This window comes from Micromys minutus (assembly GCF_963924665.1).
Source record: "Micromys minutus genome assembly, chromosome: X".
In the NCBI taxonomy this organism is placed as follows: domain Eukaryota; kingdom Metazoa; phylum Chordata; class Mammalia; order Rodentia; family Muridae; genus Micromys; species Micromys minutus.
The window spans coordinates 57,156,416-57,175,704 of NC_137970.1; the positions used below are offsets into that span (position 1 = coordinate 57,156,416).

A 19,289-nucleotide genomic window follows, 5' to 3' on the forward strand; every position below is an offset into this window, starting at 1 on the left:
GTTTCAAAGTCTCCCACTATTATTGTGTGTGGTCCAATAACTGCTTTGAGCTTACTAGAGTTTCTTTTATGAATATGGGTCCCCTTGTATTTGGAGCATAGATTTTCAGGATTGAGAGTTCATCTTGATAGAATTTTCCTGTGATGAATAAAATGTTTCCTTCCTTATCTTTTTTGATAACTTTTAGTTGAAAATCTATTTTATTCAATATTGGGATGGCTATTCCAGCTTATTTGTGGGACCATTTGCCTGGAATGTTTTTTTCAACCTTTTACTCTATGGTAGTGCCTTTCTTTGTTGCTGAGAGGAGTTTCCTGTATGTAGCCAAATGTTGGGTTCTATCTATGTATCTAGACTGATAGTCTATATCCTTTTATTGTGGATTTTAGCCCATTGATGTTAAGAGACATTAAGGGATAATGATTGTTTTTTCCCTGTTATTTTTGTTGTTATGGGTACAATTTTTTCTGTGTGTCTTACTTCATTTGGTTTTGTTGCAAGAGGATTATTTTCTTGCTCTTCCTAGGTGTAGTTTCCCACCTTGTGTTGGAGATTTCCATTTGTTATCCTTTGTAGGGCTGGATCTGTAGACATATTTTGTGTAAATTTGGTTTTGTCCTAGAATATCTTGGTTTCTCCATCTATGGTAATTGAGAGTTTTGCTGAATATAGTAACCTGGGCTGGCATTTGTGTTCTCTTAGAGTCTGTATGATGCCTGTCTAGGAACTTCTCTCTTTCATAGTCTCTGTTGAGAAGTTGGGTGTAATTCTGATAGCTTTTCCTTTATTATGTTACTTGTCCTTTTCCCTTACTCCTTTTCTATTCTTTCTTTGTTTTGAACATTTGGTGTTTTGACTGTTATGTGTCAGGAGGAATTTATTTTCTGGTCCAATCTATTTGGAGTTCTGTAGGCTTCTTTATGTTCATGTATCTCTTTCTTTAGGTTAGGGGAGTTTTCTTCTATAATTTTGTTGAAGATATTTACTGGGCCTTTTAGTTGGAAGTATTTGCTCTCTTCTACACCTATTACCCTTAGGTTTGGTCTTCTCATTGTGTTCTGGATTTCCTGGACATTTTGGGTTAGGAGCTTTCTGGTTTTTGCATCTTTTCTTACTGTTTGGTCTATGTTTTCTATGTTGTCTTCTGCTCCTGATATCCTCTCTTCCATCTCTTGTATTCTGTTGGTGATGCTTGTGTCTGTCTCCTGATCTCTTTCCTAGGTTTCCTATCTCCAGGATTGTCTCCTTTTGTGATTTCTTCATTGTTTCTATTTCCATTTTCAATTCCTTCACCTGTTTGGTTGTGTTTTCTTGTAGTTCTTTGAGTGACATTTGTGTTTCCTCTTTAAGGGCTTCTATTTGTTTATGTGTGCTCTCCTGTAATTGTTTAAGGGAGTTATTAATGTGCTTCTGGAGCACTTCCATCATCACCATGAGGTATGATTTTATGTCCAAGTCTTGTTTATTTGTAGTGTTGGGAAATCCACTACTTGTTGTGATAGGAGAGCTGTGTTGTGATGTTGCCAGGTTCTCTTGATTTCCATTGCTTAGGTTCTTATGCTTTCCTCTTGCCATCTTGTTATCTGTGATGCTAGGTGATCTTGTTGTCTCTAACTGGAGCTTGTCTCACCTGTGGGTCTGAGGGCCCATGGGATTAGGAGGGAGATTGCTCCTGGGTGTTCAGCTCTCTGTGGGCTGTGAGTTTCGATGGCAGTGGACTGCCTCTGGCTTTTGGCACAGGTACGTGCCAGACCAGTCTGTCCCAGGCAGCACCAAGCTACCTGCACCATGAAAGTTCCAGGTGGTCTCTCCCTGAATACTCTTTGGAGAGGAAGTAGGGACTCACCTTTGGGCTCAGGTGGGAGAGCGCTCCTAAGGTTCCTCTGGGTGCTCAACAATCTGGAGGCAGGCTGAGTCTTGATGGTGGTGGCCCAGCTCTGGCTCTGGGCAGGACCAATCTGTTTATAGGCAGCACTGCACCACCTGTGCCCAGAGAGTTCTTCATGGTCTCTCCTGGAGTAGTCAGTGGAGAGGAAGTGGGGACTCACCTGTGGGCTCAGGATGGAGAGCCTTCTAAGGCTCTTCTGTGTGCTTAGCAACTGTAGGCAGGGCGTGAGTTCTGATGGTTGTGTCCCAGCTCTGGCTCTAGAACTGGCATTTCTTTACCTTGGTTTTTACCCCCCTTTTCAGAGGGTTTTCTAATTAAAAACTGAATATGTATTAATAAATTATTGTATATGTTAAAATATTATCTAGCAATAGATTTGATATATATATATTATATATGTTAAACTATTATCTAGTAATAGATTTAATATCTACTGTAATTTTTAAGTAGTGCCAGTTGAAAATAATCTTAAGCTAATCTATAAGGTGATAGGAAAACACCTTATATGAAACCTGTGATTTCTGTTAGCAATAAAAATGTAAATGTAATATTGAGTTTTGTCACCTCGATTTATAACTGAATATAATTTCCAATTATAGAGATTAGTAACTCTTTAGATGGCTTTTCTTGATCTTACTTGATAAATTATAAACTCTATCATAAACCTCTGAAGGGACCTCAGATTAAAATTTCCTATTGTGTGGATAACAGTGTCACTATTGTGGATAGTGTTTATGGCCTAAGACTTTGGTCCTGGTACCATGTGTCTGTCACACTTTATAAAGTAGAAAATACTTCTAAAAATTATAAATCATTGTGTTCAAATTATTTCCCGTGTTTTAGTCATGAAACTGAAAATAAATTCTTCTGTGGGAAAAATATTATGGGTCCCCAAAATTTATAAAATCATTTAAAAGAATTCAGACATTAAAAAAATAAAAATAAAAAAATAAAGAATTAAAAATAAAAACAATTGGTGTATGTATTTTACAGAGACTATAAAATTTAATTTGTAATTGTTTACTAAATGGCTCCTTTTGATATCTTAAGACAAGGTAGCCTAACCCATAACTTGTTCTAAGTTAAATGTTTTTACTATTTGGCTGTTCTTTGCCTACTTATCATGCACAAAGTAGTGTGTCCATCATGCTGAACCCATTATCATACCTATTGCTAAAAGGAAGGATGTGATATTGTTAGTATACTGATTTCCATTTTCATAAAATCCAGGTCTCTATAGGAACTGGACATGCCTACATTCAGTCTGGCTTCCCCACTTAGCAGTTGAGTAATATTGGTCAAATTGATTTCTGTAAATTAATTAATATCTGTATCTGTCAAATGTGAATAATGAAAGCATGCATTACTTAATGACAGGGATAATTTCTGATGAATGTGCCATTAGATGATTTCATCATTGTGAAAACACTATTCAGTGTGTGTACATAAATTAGTTAGCATAGGTCACTATGCAATGTATATCAACAACCTAATCCCAAACATGTGGAGTGCATTGAGCTACATCTTCCTGGCACATAATTAACTTGTCAAGCTAACTATTAAGTCACATTACCAAATCTAAGAATTAGTTTTTAATCTCAAGTACATAAAATCCAGCAATAACCATGAATACAGGTTAACCTGCCCCATCCTTACTTGGCCTGTAAAGTATCACTTACTCTCAGTTCTTGTTCATATCTCTGTCTTAATCTTAACCTGAGAAGGTTACAGTATTCCAAAGAGTTCCCTTCTTAGGCTTATCTAGCTATAGGTCATGCTCCCTTGCTCCATCTGGTTAGAACTATAATAAACCAGTTGGAACCTCTTATGAGCTATACTGACATAGTTCTAGCTGATGATCCAGTGTTTCTACTCATATTTTGAGTAAGTAAATAAGATTCTAGACATCCAAAATTTAACGTTTTATTTGCTTTCCCCCCAGTCTACTTTTTGTCCTGTTTTAATAACTGTTAGCTCCTTTCTTCTAGTTTCTCAAGTCAAACAGTCTGTTTAGGAAATTCTGTTTATTTTACCTTCAGAATTATTCATAGTACAGTTCTCTCTTAGAATAATCACAACCTGAATTCTATGAATTCACCATGAATCCCTTAGCACTTCAGGGAGTAATCCAATGGCTTCTTATCTGCTATCCTTACTTCTATGTTTGTTCTTCTATGGTTTCTTTTACTTAGGCACATGTTCTTTTATTAAGCATAACTGTGTTACACATCTACTTAAAAATTGCCCATCAACTTAAACTAAAAGGCTAGATATTAACCATGACTCTAAGCTAGCCTGATGTTTCATCCTGTAACTCATTGACACCTGTAGGTCTACTGCATTCCAGCCCTATTGGATTGTGTCCTCATATGTGCTGTCAGCTCATCCTGAAAGCCATTTCTCATGGGTACCTATCTACAGAACACATGCCTGCAAATTTCTCAATTCTTTCCTCAAATACCATCTTTCTAGGAACCTTATCTAAGCCACCTTATTTAAACTTGGAAATTACCCAAACACGTTGGTGTTCCCTCCATGATTTCTTATTCTGTGCAGCATTTAACTATCAAATGATGTGCTGTGTATTTTACTTACATTGTTGTCTTATGTCACCAGTGTTAGGCTCATATTGAGAAATTTTATGTTTTGTTCATTGCTATATTCCCAGTACAAAATATAAATATCTTCTTTTTCACTTTCATACTTTATAGGTACTACACAGTTTATACCTGACCCCAAGCTCATGGATCACGGGCAGTCTCATCCAGACGATAAAGATATGTACAGTACTAGAAGCTGAACTAGTTTGCAGAGGAAACCTGCATAGAGAACTGCAAGGTGTATCAAGTTACAAACAATGATGAAGAAAAAAATCACATAATGAATGGGTAACTGACAGATTATGACTTGAAGTTTTTCCATGACATTTTCAAATAAACAGTTTGGCCAAAGATTCAAGTGGTAAAAACATAAATTAATGAATGCAACACAAATAATATTCAGTGATTGATGAGGGAACTGAGGTAGAAATACTAAGGAGTACACTTCATGACTTGTAATAAAATTTATTAGAAAGCAAAATAAAGTGATCATGTAAATATCAGTAAGACTGAATTCTAAAAACGTGCATATATAAATTATATGTATATATGTATGTATCTGCTTCAGTTTGCCCAGTTATTGCCAGTTAACTTAGAATGGGGGCTAGAAGAATGTGTTTTTCACATGACAATTTTTTAGAGCTGGAATAAAATATTCCTATTTTATGGCACATGAGCTTTGTTTTATTTATTTGTCTACTCTTAAATGCTTAAAATCATCTGTTTAAGTGGACCATATAATAATGTGATTCTAGTACTGAGTAGCAATTTTGCTACTGCTTCCTGGGTGTTGTGTTTTTTTGTTTCACTCCACTGGGGCCTTTAAACCCATCTAACTTGCCTGTTTTCGTTTCCTATTCCCTAGAGCAAAGGTGTACAATTCGTAGATACAACTACTCCCAGCCATATAATTTCCAAGTTACTCCTTGCAGTCATTCTTTGTACCGTTTCCTAAGACTAGTGTTTCCTCTCAGGGTCCTATTGCCATCTTTTCAGCATGCTGTTTCATCCTGTTTAACCTTCAGTCTTTTCTTTCTCTTCACTCAGTTCTCTTCCTCACCTAGTAAGTAGGTTTACCTTAAAAAAATCAAAAAGCATAAAAAAAGACAAAGCCTAACCCAGGCTTTTCCCTCAAGCTGTCTTTTCTCTTGAGCTTCTTCCTAAGATTTCTGTACATCTTTCAAAAGGCATTATGTGTAAGTGAAGTTAAGTACATTGATTATTAATAATGTTTTAATGAGCATTACAACCAATAGCTGTCAGTTATTTAGGAGGCTAATAAGTATTACTAGATTATTAGGGATGCTTCAAACCTATCATACTGCCTGGAATATTTTACAACGGGGCCCCCTGATTTCTACTGCATTGGCTTCTGACACGTTAATGACCTCAGACCTTGTTTTCTACTTCACTGTCAATTAAATTTCATAGCCAGATAAATAAAAAGCTGGAGAGATGACTCAGCAAGTAAAAGTGTTTTCCCTAAAGCCCAATGACCCAAGTTAGAACTCTTAGGCTCACATGACACAGCTGACTCTTGCAGGTTATCGATCCTGTGGCTTGCATACAAAGGCAATTATATGCTCTTGTGCATAGGCAAAAACTTGTATATACATGATAAATGTTTTAAGTAAACTTAGTCCCTTACTTCTATCATGGCTTCTACAATATCTCAAAAGGAAACAATACAAATAAAAAAAGCGCAAGTGAAGGAAGACTGTTAATGAAAATAGAACTTTTTTGTTGAGATGAATAGTAAGGCATTCTGCATAATTCCTAGGGAATTTTTGTCAGCTTTGAAAGACTGTGATCTCAAAAGGCCCTATATGCAAAACCATTCTAATAAAATTGGGTGCATGTCAAGGGTCATTTGGTAAGGACAAAAGAGCAGAACCAAAAAAGTCTGTATTTTCAACAAACGCAGGGTTTAAATTTTAACTATGTGAACTATTATATTGCAATAGCTAGTTCTGTGATAGCTTATTAAGTAACAAATTAAGACCATTTATTTATAAATCTCTTAATACATAGAGATTATGACAAATATAATAACACCCTTAAAAGGAAATCTAGTTCTAAAATGAGTGTATCTGATAAGAAAACAGTGAAGCAAATTTGAGAAGTGGTAAATTCTATTGAAAAAATCAGTGGGTGCAGAACTACTTATGTGAAATTTTATGCTTGGGGAATAGATGACAGCCCAGAAGCTACAAATATGGTTGAATTTGATTTTTTGTTGGATATATATTATTTATATTTCAAATGTTATCCCCTTTTCCAGTTTCCCCTCCATAAACCCCATCCCATCCCCCTGCCCCTGCTTCTATGAGAGTGCTCTCTCTCTCTCTCTCTCTCTCTCTCTCTCTCTCTCTCTCTCTCTCTCTCTCACACACACACACACACACACACACACACACACCTACCCTCCTACCTCCCCGCCCTGACATTCCACCACACGGCAGCATCAAGTCTTGGTAGGACCAAAGGTTTCTCCAATTGATGCCCAACAATGCCATCCTCTGCTACATATGCAGCTGGAGCCATGGGTCCGTCCATGTGTACACTTTGTATTTAGTCCCTGGAAGCTCTGGTTGGTTGGCATTGTTGTTCTTATGGGGTAGCAAGCTCCTTCAGCTCTTACAATCCTTTCTCTAACTACTTCATTGGGGATCCTATTTTCAGTTCTATGTTTGGCTGTGAGCATTTGCCTATGTATTTGTCATGATCTGGCAGAGCCTCTAAGGAGGCAGCTATATCAGGAACCTGTCAGCATGCACTTCATGGCATCAGCAATATTGTCTGGGTTTGGTGGCTGTGTATGGTCTGGATTTTAAGGTGGAAGTCTACGGATGCCCTGCTTCAGTCTCTGCTTCAACTATTGTCTTGATACTTCCTCCGGTGAATATTTTTGTTTCCCTGTCTAAGAAGGACTGAAGCATATGTATCTTAGTCTTCCTTCTTCTTGAGCTTCAAATGGTCTGTGAATTGTATCTTGGGTAATCCAAGTTTTTAGGCTACTATCCACTTATCAGTGAGTGTATACCATATGTATGTGGGGCCTTTTGTCTTTTTGTTTATTTGTTTTTGGTTTTTTTTGTGACAGGGTTACCTCACTCAGGATGATATTTTCTACTTCTATCCATTTGCCTAAGAATTTCATAAAGTCATTGTTTTTAATAGCAGAGTAGTACTCCATTGTGTAAATGTACCAAAATTTCTGTATCCATTCCTCTATTGAAAGACATCTGTATTCTTTAAAGCTTCTGGCTATTATAAATGAGGCTGCTATGAACATGTTGGAGCATGTATTCTTATGATGTATTGAAGCATCTTTGGGGTATATGCTCAGAAGTGGAATAGCTGGGTCTTCAGGTAGTACTATGTCCAACTTTCTGAGAAACTACCACACTGATTTCCAGAGTGGTTGTACCAGCTTACAACCCCACCAACAATGGAGGGGCATTCCTCTTTCTCCACATCCTCGCCAGCATCTTCTGTCACCTGAGTTTTTGAACTTAGCCATTCTGACTGGTGTGAGGTGGAAACCCAGGGTTGTTTTGATTTGCATTTCCCTGATTACTAGGAATGTTGAGCACTTCCTTAGATGTTTCTCGGCCATCCGATATTCCTCAATTGAGAACTTTTTGTTTAACTCTGTACCACATTTTTAATAGAATTGTTTGATTTTCCGGAGTCTAACTTCTTGAGTTCTTTGTATATATTGGATATTAGCGCTCTATCAGATGTGGGATTGGTAAAGATCCTTTCCCAATCTCTTGGCTGCCATTTTGTTTTCTTAACAGTGTCCTTAACCTTACAGAAACTTTGCGATCTCATGAAGTCCCATTTATCGATTCTTGATCTTAGAGCACAGGCTATTGCTCTTCTATTCAGGAAATTTTCTCCTGTGCCTATGTATTCTAAGGTTTTCCCCACTTTCTCTTCTAATAGTTTCAGTGTACCTGGTTTTATTTGAAGATCTTTGATCCACTTGCACTTGAGCTTTGTACAAGGAGATAAGAAAGGATCGATTTGCATTCTTCTGCATGCTGACTGCCAGTTGAACCAATACCATTTGTTGAAGAGGCTGTCCTTTTTCCATTGAATGTTTTCAGTTCCTTTGTCAAAGATAAAGTGACCATAGTTGTGAGGGTTCATTTCTGGATCTTCTATTCTGTTCCATTGATCTACCTTCCTATCTCTGTACTGATACTGATCAGTTTTTAACACAATTGCTTTGTAATATAGCTTGAAGTCAGGGATGGTGATTCCTGCAGGAGTTTTGTTGTTGTTGAGAATAGATTTCACTATCCTAGGTTTTTTGTAATTCCCAATGAATTTGCAAATATCTCTTTCCAACTCTGTCAAGAATTGAGTTGGAATTTATGTCCCACACTACTGTCTCGCCAGCAAGAATGCACACGGAACACCAGGATCCTTCTGCAGTAAAGTGTTTATTGCATCTTGAAGAGGAAGACCCTGGGCAGGAAAAGGCACCCTAATTTATACCCCCAAGGGTGGCGTGTCGCTGTGTGATTGGCTGCCCGTCAGTGGTCTGATTGTGACGCCCCGGGATGGGCAGTGACTTGGCTTGCACCACTCTTTGCACATGCACCCAGTTTGTTTACAGGGAGGGGCCAGGCTGCCCCAACGAAAGTCAGCGCCATCTCGTGGTGGCAAATGTTATCGCGGCTCTCCACAAATTTAGATGGTGATTGCATTGAATCTGTAGATTGATTTTGGTAAGATGGCCATTTTTATAATGTTCAGAAGATTTCAGAAGATGGAAAGATCTCCCATGCTAATGGACTGGAAGGGTCAACATTGTAAAATTGGCCATTGGTGTTCTGTTCAGGAATTTTCCCCAGTGCCTATGTGTTTGAGACTCTTTCCCACTTTCTCTTCTATTTGAGTGTATCTGATTTTATATAGATGTCCTTGATCCCCTTGGACTTGACCTTTTTACAAGGGAATAAAGAATGGATCTGTTTGCCTTCTTCTACATGCTGACTGCCAGTTGAACCAGGAACACTGTTGAAAATGCTATCTTTTTCCACTGTATGGTTTTAATTCCTTTGACAAAGATCAAGTGACCATAGGTGTGAGCATTAATTTCTGGGTCTTCAATTCTATTCTATTAATCTACCTTCCTGTCTCAGTACAAATACCATGCAGTTTTTATAACTGTTGCTCTATAATACAGCTTGCGGTCAGGGATGGTGATTCCCCCATATGTTTTTTTTTTTTTTTTTTTTTATTGTTGATAATATTTTTACTACCCTGTTTTCCTACTTGAATTCTTAGGTAATTAATCACAGTTCAGCACTCCTTCCTTGAAACTTACTGATGCCTTTGTTTCTGTGATGCCTTTGTTTCTGTAGTTCTTGTTACTCTATGCTTCTGTTGCTCTATGTCTCTTAAAGGCTGAGATTTCTCAGCTTCCATTCTAATGATCTTTTCTCATTCTCTATATGCTTTCATTTTTATTCAACAATCTTCTGGCTTGATCAGCCATTTCTGTGTTATAGCCTCAATATTTTTCCAGTGTTTCAGGCAAACTTACACCTCTAATGAATATTTATATTGATTCAACATTTCAAAGGTATCTTAATTTCATTGATCTAAAACTCAATGTCTACCTCTGTGGTTTCTTGTTTCTCAAATCTATTGTTCTCCCTTTGCTCATCCCATCATCCTATGATATCTTCATCACTCTCCTGGGAGTAAAATAATTTCCTGGCTAATCTGCACATCATTAATCTTCCTCTTTAATCTTATTTTTATTTCATAATGTATGTTGTTTGCATATGAACCAGGTAAGTAACTTCAGCAATAAGGATATCTTTAAAGCCAAAAGTAAGGTTGCATAGGGTTAATACAATGCTTCATTGGTAACTTCACAACCTAGACTCTTTAGCACATCTCAGTCACAAGATGATTGTTGTACCTCTAGGGAGCCTGCAACAAATTCAAAGTAGAAGACGTAGGCACAGGTGTATAGTATTCAAAGTTTATGCCCTAAGTCCTTTTTATTGGAAGAGTAATTGCTTTCTTAGAGTCTGCTCTGAAGATTTCTGTGTATAACTATACCAGAACCTATGGAGACACAGTCTCCACTCAAAGATCATAGGTGTCCTTAATGAAAACTTCAGTAGCTCACCATTGCCTATAGAATCTAATCAAAACTTCTATCTTATATTCTAATGTTTCTTGGCATGCACCTTCATCGAAATGTACATTTATAACATTTACTGCCTACGCTGCTTCCTTTCAGTATGCTCCCTTGTCTAGTTTCACTCCATATTCTTGTATTCTACCCAACCTTCAAATATAATTTGAGCATCACCTTTTTCCAATTTTCAAAAATAATATTTATTAATTTATTATATTTTCTTGTCCTTAGTATCTATAAATAGTATAGCCTACACAATTTTTATTAAGTATTTTCTAGCAGATAAATATCCTTGGTGGATGTAGCTTAGCTGGAATATATATGTATATACACACATACACATACATACATACATACATACATATATACATACATACATACATATATGGAGCTCACATGTTTATGATGGTTCTAGATGGTTATATAATTCCAAAATAATTGTATGTCTATGAAGTGACTGTACCAAAAAGAATGGACACAAATACAAGAGCAGTGTTGAATGTAGTATCTGCTCTAAGTACAACCAACGAGCTCTAGATGTTCAGGGATCGATGCATTTAGGGTACAGTAATGAAAAGGCAATGGGACTAAATGCTCAAGATAAGTAAGCAATTACTAGTTTTTCACAAGTAAGTTTTTCAGAACTTAGCCTCACTGTAGGAAGTTAATTTTAATCCTCATACCTACCTTTTTCTATTTAAACATACCTGTACTTTATCATATACAAAATACAGATTCTTCAGAAAATGCCATTCGGCCATTGTGCTTATCTTAATTTCAGCTATGTGAAAATATAGCCATTGTACATTAGATGACATACAGTTATGAAAAACTCCAAGCCTAGTATAAGTGTGTTTCTAAGGGTGTAATCAAGTAGATTGTCAGAACTTTTACTAGCCATTAGTATTTAGTTTGGATGGTGAAGAATTGACTGTATCTTGAAAAATCTGTTTGAAATTAAAATATCTACAAGAGTATTGTGTTCACTTGCTTTATTTTGCAACATTTGATATCAAAGTGATGTTTCTCAGGTGACATTCAAATGTTGGAGCCTATGTTGGGTTGAGTTGTCACTGGGATTTTTTGTTGTTGTTGTTGTTGTTTTTTTTTTTTTTTTTTTTTTTTTTTTTTTTTTTTACTTTTGTTTTCATTCTTCCTCTGCAAGTTCCAGAAGATCTTCCAGGTTAAATCTGAACAAATGCCAGCCTTCCTCACAGGAAAGGTCTAAAGCCCCTAGGCGAGTATAGTACTCAACAGAATCCTGATTCCAAATGATGACAAGAAACTGCATGCCACTACATTCAGTGTTGATGGCTATCTGTTTTAAAACAAACAAGTAGATATTGTCTTTATTTGACAGTATAATCATTCACATTTTACTGAAGGTCTCATATATAATATTATATATGTATAACAATTTTGAAAAAGTATTTTTGGACAAAAATAATCCCTTATATTATTGCAAATCATACTGTGGGTATATCTTATGAGTAAAATCATTGTATCTTTGATGACAAAGACAAATATTTTTATACATTTATAAGAACAAAATTTAATTAAATATAAGAGAATCTGAGCTTTCAGCTTGCAAATACACTTTAGTAAAGTATTGGAAGTACATATTACAAAAATGTTTTGTGTATGTGAATGCACATATTGATGTGGATTTGGGGTGCATGTGTCTTTCAGCAGTGGTGGTCAGAAGACAATTTTGGATGTTACCCCTCAGGTGCTATCTACTTTTTGTTTGAGAAAAAGTTGTTCACTGACCTAAAATTTCACCAAGTACATTAGGATGGCAGCCAGTGACACAAGTGTACCTCTCTCCTTGCTATTGCTGGCATAAAAATATGTGCCATCACTCCTGGCTTTTTATGTGGGTTCTGGGAAATTTAAGTCCCAGTGTTTACAAGGCAAGCCCTTTGCCCACAGAACCAGTCTTGGTATATTTAATTAATAAGATTAATTACCCAATCTATACCCCATTAAATAATTTGTGATGGACAAAAGGATAATATATAGACTATCAATACTAACTATAACACATACCTGACTTAGCTTCTTCAGCATATCAGCCCCAATACCTAGACCTATTAAATAGATATTGTCAAAGAAAGGCTGTAAGTTGAGAATTTTCACTTAACTAATGATTTACTCTGATTTTAAAACAATATAAGATCAAACTTTCTTTATGGTTTTCATAAATTCTATATAACGTATTGAAACTCACTCATGAATGCTTTTTTTTTTTTATCTTACTGGAACCTGGCAACAGTGCTAATACAAAAGAGATTAGTTTTATGTTAAAATCTATGCTGAATAAATGAGTGTCACTATATTCTTTCTTTTTCTTGAGAAAGGGTCTTAGCATCTTTTGTTGGATAGCTTGGAACTCAAAATCACTGAGATCCACCTGCCTCTGCATCCCAAGTACTGGAATTAAATGTGTGTGTGTCACCATGCTGGCCTTCACTGTTTTCTTACAACATATTTCTTATCTGTGTCTACTAAAAACAAACCCAAAATATAAAATTATTTTACAGATAAAAATATTAGTTGGGCTGGAGAGATGGCTCAGCAGTTAAGGGCACTGACTGTTCTTCCAAAGGTCCTGAGTTCAATTCCCAGCAACCACATGGTGGCTTACAACCATCTGTAATGGGATCTGATGCTCTCTTCTGGTGTGTCTGAAAACAGCTACAGTGTACTCACACACATAAAATAAATAAATATATCTAAGAAAATATGAATTGGAACTGCCTGGCTTGCTTGAGTGTGTTGATGAATGCTGTTGAAATATTTTCTAACTTGTGGTTGAGGCTTCACCATACTAGGATCATGATCAGACTCAAGAAAATGAGTTATCTAAATAAGTTAAAAATCATAACTAATAAAAGGCTTATCTGTAGCTCTTCCATTAAAATGTAACTTAGAAGCACTTATGTTTGCAAATAATATTACGATTGTAGTTTTACCTTGATAATCTTCGGTGATGTAAAAATCCTCTAGGTGAAGCAGTTTGCCAATCCGTGGGTCGTATGTGAAGTAGTACATGGCAAATCCAATAGTTTTTAGTCCTGGGAAAAGATATGGTAGCGGACACAGAGTCTGATGCTTTTAGTTATAAGAATGCATATGTTTCCAGATAAAATATAGAAGAGTGTGTTTGCTGCTTCAAGTATTAAAGCAATAAGTGCTTGTTGGGTAGTCAGTATATAAATACATAATACAAAAATTTCACTTTTCTTAAATAAAGCCTTTACAAGAAAGTATATACTTTGATACATGTTCTCATAATTTTAATACATAATATTGTTATTTAAAAGTACTCTGGGTTTGTATGTTGTTGTCCTTTGCTTAATACTATTTACACAGTATGGTTTTGTTAACTGTTAACTCTGTTTTCAAATTCAAAAATATAGACTAAATTAGAGACAAAAGATTTACTTTACCTGATTCTGTTTGTTTACTGGGCGCTTCAGCAATCAGGCAGTAGAAAAGTGGTTTGTCCCCAAAACCATCCCTGAATAAATCTGAAATATCAATTCACATACAATATGTCAAAGGTTATAAGTGAACAAAGATGACAAAATAGGAAGAAGCAGGATCACTTCCTCCCACGTGCTCAGAAGCTATACTAGTAGGAACTGTCTGAAATGACTGTTTTAACATTTACAACTTAGGAGAGTCTGGCTAGTATCTGCAGTTGCTTTTGGATAAATGTACCTCACTTTGAATTTTCTAGCAGGTATCAGTAAGAATGACAACTTGTATTTCTGGGGTCGTTCACTGAAGCCTGGGTGATCTTGTCCTTAATATAACTAGGTTTTTATGTTCTAACTAAACTTCGATTAAGATTGTTTAAATGAAAACTTAGAGGGCTGACTGCCATTATTTCAACTCCCACCAACTAAACTGACATCCAGGAAATTAAATGAATCTACCCCTGTTTGCACTTGTATGGGATCGGTCAACCCCCCCCCCTCCCTGTCACTTCCTCCCTCCTTCTCTTAGCCCACCTCTACTCTGTGTTTCTATGGGGACATATACACTTGCATATATATTCTACTCCTACTTTGTGTTTCTATGGAAAATGATAGACATTTCCTCTCCCTCAGTGACACAAATATAGGCCAGATTAAACCAGATTAAAAGTAGATAAAGGCAGGTTTATTAGGAGGCAGCTCTCGGATGGGTTCACTGATCTCGTAGGTGGAGGTCAGTGAAATTACACAACAGGGCTTTAAAGTAAGGGGGTTTTACTTGTTTTGGCAAGGAGCTAGGAGCTGGAATTGCATCCATACATGCAACTGAGCCCCTGAATGGGCATACTTTGTGGGTTTCTGGAAACAGGAAAGGAGTGATAACATGCTAGTCCAGAGTTTTCTCTGTTCAGGTGGGGTGGAGAAAAGAGGACAGACAAGGTTCCCCAATTTGCTCAGGGGATAAGCAGGGGTTCCAGCCCAATAACACATTCTCACTCTATGCCGGCTTTGTGTTTATATTGCAATATACATGATAGAGTGTAATGATATTAAGCACTAGATGTTTAAATAAAATAAAGTGCAAAAAGAAGGTATTCATGGAGGAAATAAAGGACAAAAATAATCCATACAAAAATGTCAGAAGTGCTGTCTTCTTTTCCACTGAATGGTTTTTGGCTTCTTTGTCAAAGATCAAGAGACTGTAGGTGTGTGGGTTTATTTCTGGGTCTTCAGATCTACTCCATTGATCTACCTGCCTGTCTGTGTTCCAGTGCCATGCAGTCTTTTTTATCACTATTGCTCTGCAGTAGAACTTGCAGTCAGGGATTGTTAAACCAGAAATGTTCCTGTCCAAAGGAAAGACAATCCAGAGACTGCCCCACCTAGGGATCCATCTCATCTTCAGACGCCAAACCCCAACACTGTTGCTGATTCCAAGAAGAACCTTGTATGGCTGTTCCCTGAGAGATTCTATCAGCACCTTACCAACACAGATGTAGATACTCATAGCCAACAATCTGACTGAGCCCAGGGACCAAAATGGAAGAGCTGGTGGAAAAACTGAAGGTCTTGAAGGGGATTGCAACTTCAGAGGAAGAACAATATCAACCAACCAGACCCACCAGAGCTCCCAGGGATTAAACCATCAACCAAAGAGTACACATGGAGGGACCCAAGACCCCAGCTGCATATGTAGCAGAGGATGGCTTTATCTGACATCAGCTGGAGGGGAGGCCCTTGGTCCTGTGGAGGTTTGATGCCCCGGTGTGAGTCAGGAGTGGGTAAGTGAGTAGAAGAGCACCCTCATAGAGGGAAAGGGGAGGGAGGAGAGGGGGGATGTGATGGAGTGTTTGAGGAGGGGTAACCAGGAAGGGGAATATTTGAAATGTAAATGAATAAAATGATAAAACATTCGCAGAAGTGACTCTTGGATAATTAAATATAAAAAGATGGTTCAAACACAATGATAATCTTTATTTACTTCTCTCTCTCTCTCTCTCTCTCTCTCTCTCTCTCTCTCTCTCTCTGTGTGTGTGTGTGTGTGTGTGTGTGTGTGTGTGTGTGTCTGTCTGTCTGTCTGTCTGTCTGTCTGTCTGTGTCAAGAGTGGTGGTAGTCAGAGGACAACTTCTAAGACTAAGTTCAAGCCTAAATTTTTTCTTTCTGCCATGAAAACGTAGGTAAAACAATCATGGGTATCTACATTATTATAAGATCATGGATTACTGGAGGAGAGAATGGCATTTCATGATTAAAAACTTTACAGCTATGATACCCAAGAGACAAACACTGATATAACTGAACTGAAGAGAGAAATACATAGCAATATCGTAATAGCCTGAGACTTTAATATGCTACTTTTAATGTATAGAGCAACAAGATAGAAAGTAAGGTCATGGATTACTGGATAGATAATATTAGAGACCAACTGGACCTGCATCTTAGTTACTTTTCTACTGATGTATTAAAGCACCATTACTAAACAATTTATGAAAGGAAGCATTTAATTCAGCTTAAAGTTTCAGAGCGTAGGAACCAATGATGGCAAAACAAAAGGCATGGTGTCAGGGACAGCTGAGAGCTTGCATCTTGATTTGTGAGCAGGAGACAGAGACAACAAACACCCTGGGAAAGGAATAAAACTTTTTAAACCTTAAGCTTGCCTCCAGTGACACAGCTTCTGCAACTGGGCCACACCCCCCAGTGTTTTTCAAACAGTTCTACCAACTGGTGACCAAATATACAAACATCTGAGCCTATGAAGACCATTCACATTCAAACCACATTGCACATGTATGTGCATGAAGACAAACTGTATTCCAAGTGTCTAGGATAGGACATATATAAGCCTATATATCAAGTATTTATAAAAGTTAAAAGACTAAAATAACCACAGTATGTTTTCCAGTCACAAAGTCAATAGGTAAGAGAAAACACACACACACACACACACACACAGGTACACACACACACACACACATTCAGAAATACAAAGCAACACATTCATTTAATCAATGAATGAAGAAAGAAATCAAAGGACTTGCAATATGGCTCATTTATGGAACACTTTCCTAATATGCAAGAGATTTAAGTTCTGTTCCTATCATGACAATAAGTTAATGAATAAATACAAGTAAATATTGCTGCAGTAAATAATTTAAAAATAGTCAAGATGCAATTTTGTTGAAACTATTGATGTGGTGTAGTATACCTGCAAGAAGAAGATATAAATCATAAAAAGACATGCTAAAAACAAATAGAAATAATTGAAAATGAAAACATCACAAACAAAATATTATTGAATGTAGTGATATTAACTCACAGAAGTTAATAGTTGCAAATTCCTATATTGTAGAAAGAAAAAAACTCAGAGAAGCATGTAATATATGCCTTAAAGGGGTAGAAAACAAAGTTAAGTAAGAGCTCATGCTTCCTATGGAAGGCAATAAACTTTAACAGATATAAACATGCTGTGATATTGACCTTACTAGTCAGTTATGTTTCTTTTATTATATACCATTATTTTTCGATGTCTAATTTTCATTAAATTTCATATGAGTTCTAAGAAAATATGTAGTATATTTGTAACATTTTTTACTGTATACTTGTCAGGTATTCATGGTCCTTGGAACCTATCACTGTGGATAAAGGGATGATATTTATTTATTTAAAACTATAAATTATTGCTACCATAAATTTCAGTAGATCTAAGTTAACAGACTGTTATAAGTAGTAAGATTTAATACTGTTATGATGTTGGTATTAACATAATTTATTTACATATTCAATGCAGTTCATTAAAAGTCCACTGCCTTAATTATTGTTCTATGGTTGTGAAGAGACATTATGGACAAAGGTAACCCTTTAAAAGAAAGCATTTAATTGCAGACTTACAGTTTCAGAGGATTGATCCATTATTGTAAGTGGGAGGAAAGGGAAAATAGTGAGGACCTGCTGAAGCAACACAAGACTAAAACTAACAGGGTAAATTTCAAATTCTGCATTCCCATGATTGATGACAGAGCACTGTTTAGATCTCCAACTCCTCTCAGCTTTGTTGACTGTATCATCTTTTTCTTTTTCGGGCTGGTTCTACACTCTGTTTGCAGTTTTCCTTGGTAGGTATCTTATGATGCTGGGATCTCCAACATCTTTGTGTATTTAACAAATTCCAGGCTTCACTTTCACAAGCTCATACAATGAACTCCAGTCCTCCATGCAGAACACCCCCCCACACACACACACCCTCAACTACTAACACATGCCGGCCTCTCAGCAGCTTTTCTTAGACACGGGGAGATTCCATAATCAGTTTCCTATATTTCATAAGCTTCTTTTTCTTTATGAGACAGAGTCTCCTATGTAGCCTTTGCTGTCCTGGAATTCACTATGTAGAGCAAGCTGGCCTTGAACTCATAGAGATCTAAATGTATCTACCTCCCAAATACTGGGATTAAAGGCATGGGACACCATGGCAAGTCTCTCTATATTCATCTTGATGGTAAATTAAGAATCATGAGGGCAAAGCTAATTTTTGTTATGCCAGAAACTGCCCCCTTCTTTTAATTACATCTGCACAAGCTTTGTGCTATTGATGGATTTTTTTTACTGCTTAATTTCAGTTTTTCTTTAATTTCCATGCAAACATTAGAAGCTTAGCTTGAGATGATAATACTTCCTTTAATCCATTTCAAATCATGCCTTTCTTTAAATTTCACATCTCTTTGAGGACAAGACACAGCCCTGACATTACATTGCTTGGTGAGCCTTTGCTCTTCAAACTGCACATTTTGTATTTCTCGTTGCCCTACTTAACTCTTCATTGCAGGTCTACATAAACGTGATCACCAACAATCATGTAACACAGTCAACATTAGGCTGTTTTGAAATCTCTTCCAAGGCCATTAGTGCAAAACTCCTCCATTAAGCCTTAGGCAGATTCTTAGGACAAAGGCAAAAAGCACTGTATTCTTTGTCAAAATAGCCCAAAAATAGTTTCTAGGCCACTTATTAATATTCTTTCCCTCTGAAACCTCTTAATCTTGACTTGCATACTCCAAATCACCCTTAGCAGTACACTCTTCCTACTATAATGTCATTGTTCCATTGGTGTGAAGAGATACAGTGACCAAAGCAACTCTTACAA

At 36.7% G+C, this 19,289-nt stretch overlaps 2 protein-coding genes across 2 annotated transcripts in view; one reads left to right on the top strand and one right to left on the bottom strand.

Moving 5' to 3' along the window:
* APOOL (apolipoprotein O like) overlaps positions 1-5,159 on the top strand; it is a 74,349-nt gene extending 69,190 nt beyond the window's left edge. Inside the window, exon 9 of the mRNA XM_080910015.1 lies at positions 4,600-5,159. Coding sequence (XP_080766141.1) covers positions 4,600-4,688 — 89 coding nt within the window. The 3' untranslated portion in view covers positions 4,689-5,159. The remainder of the gene's footprint in view (positions 1-4,599) is intronic.
* Positions 5,160-11,807: 6,648 nt separating this feature from the next.
* Positions 11,808-19,289, bottom strand: part of SATL1 (spermidine/spermine N1-acetyl transferase like 1) — a gene marked incomplete at both ends in the record, with an annotated part of 30,447 nt that continues 22,965 nt past the window's right edge. The window contains 4 exons of the mRNA XM_080910495.1: positions 11,808-11,978; positions 12,710-12,750; positions 13,636-13,737; positions 14,113-14,193. Coding sequence (XP_080766621.1) covers positions 11,808-11,978; positions 12,710-12,750; positions 13,636-13,737; positions 14,113-14,193 — 395 coding nt within the window. The remainder of the gene's footprint in view (positions 11,979-12,709; positions 12,751-13,635; positions 13,738-14,112; positions 14,194-19,289) is intronic.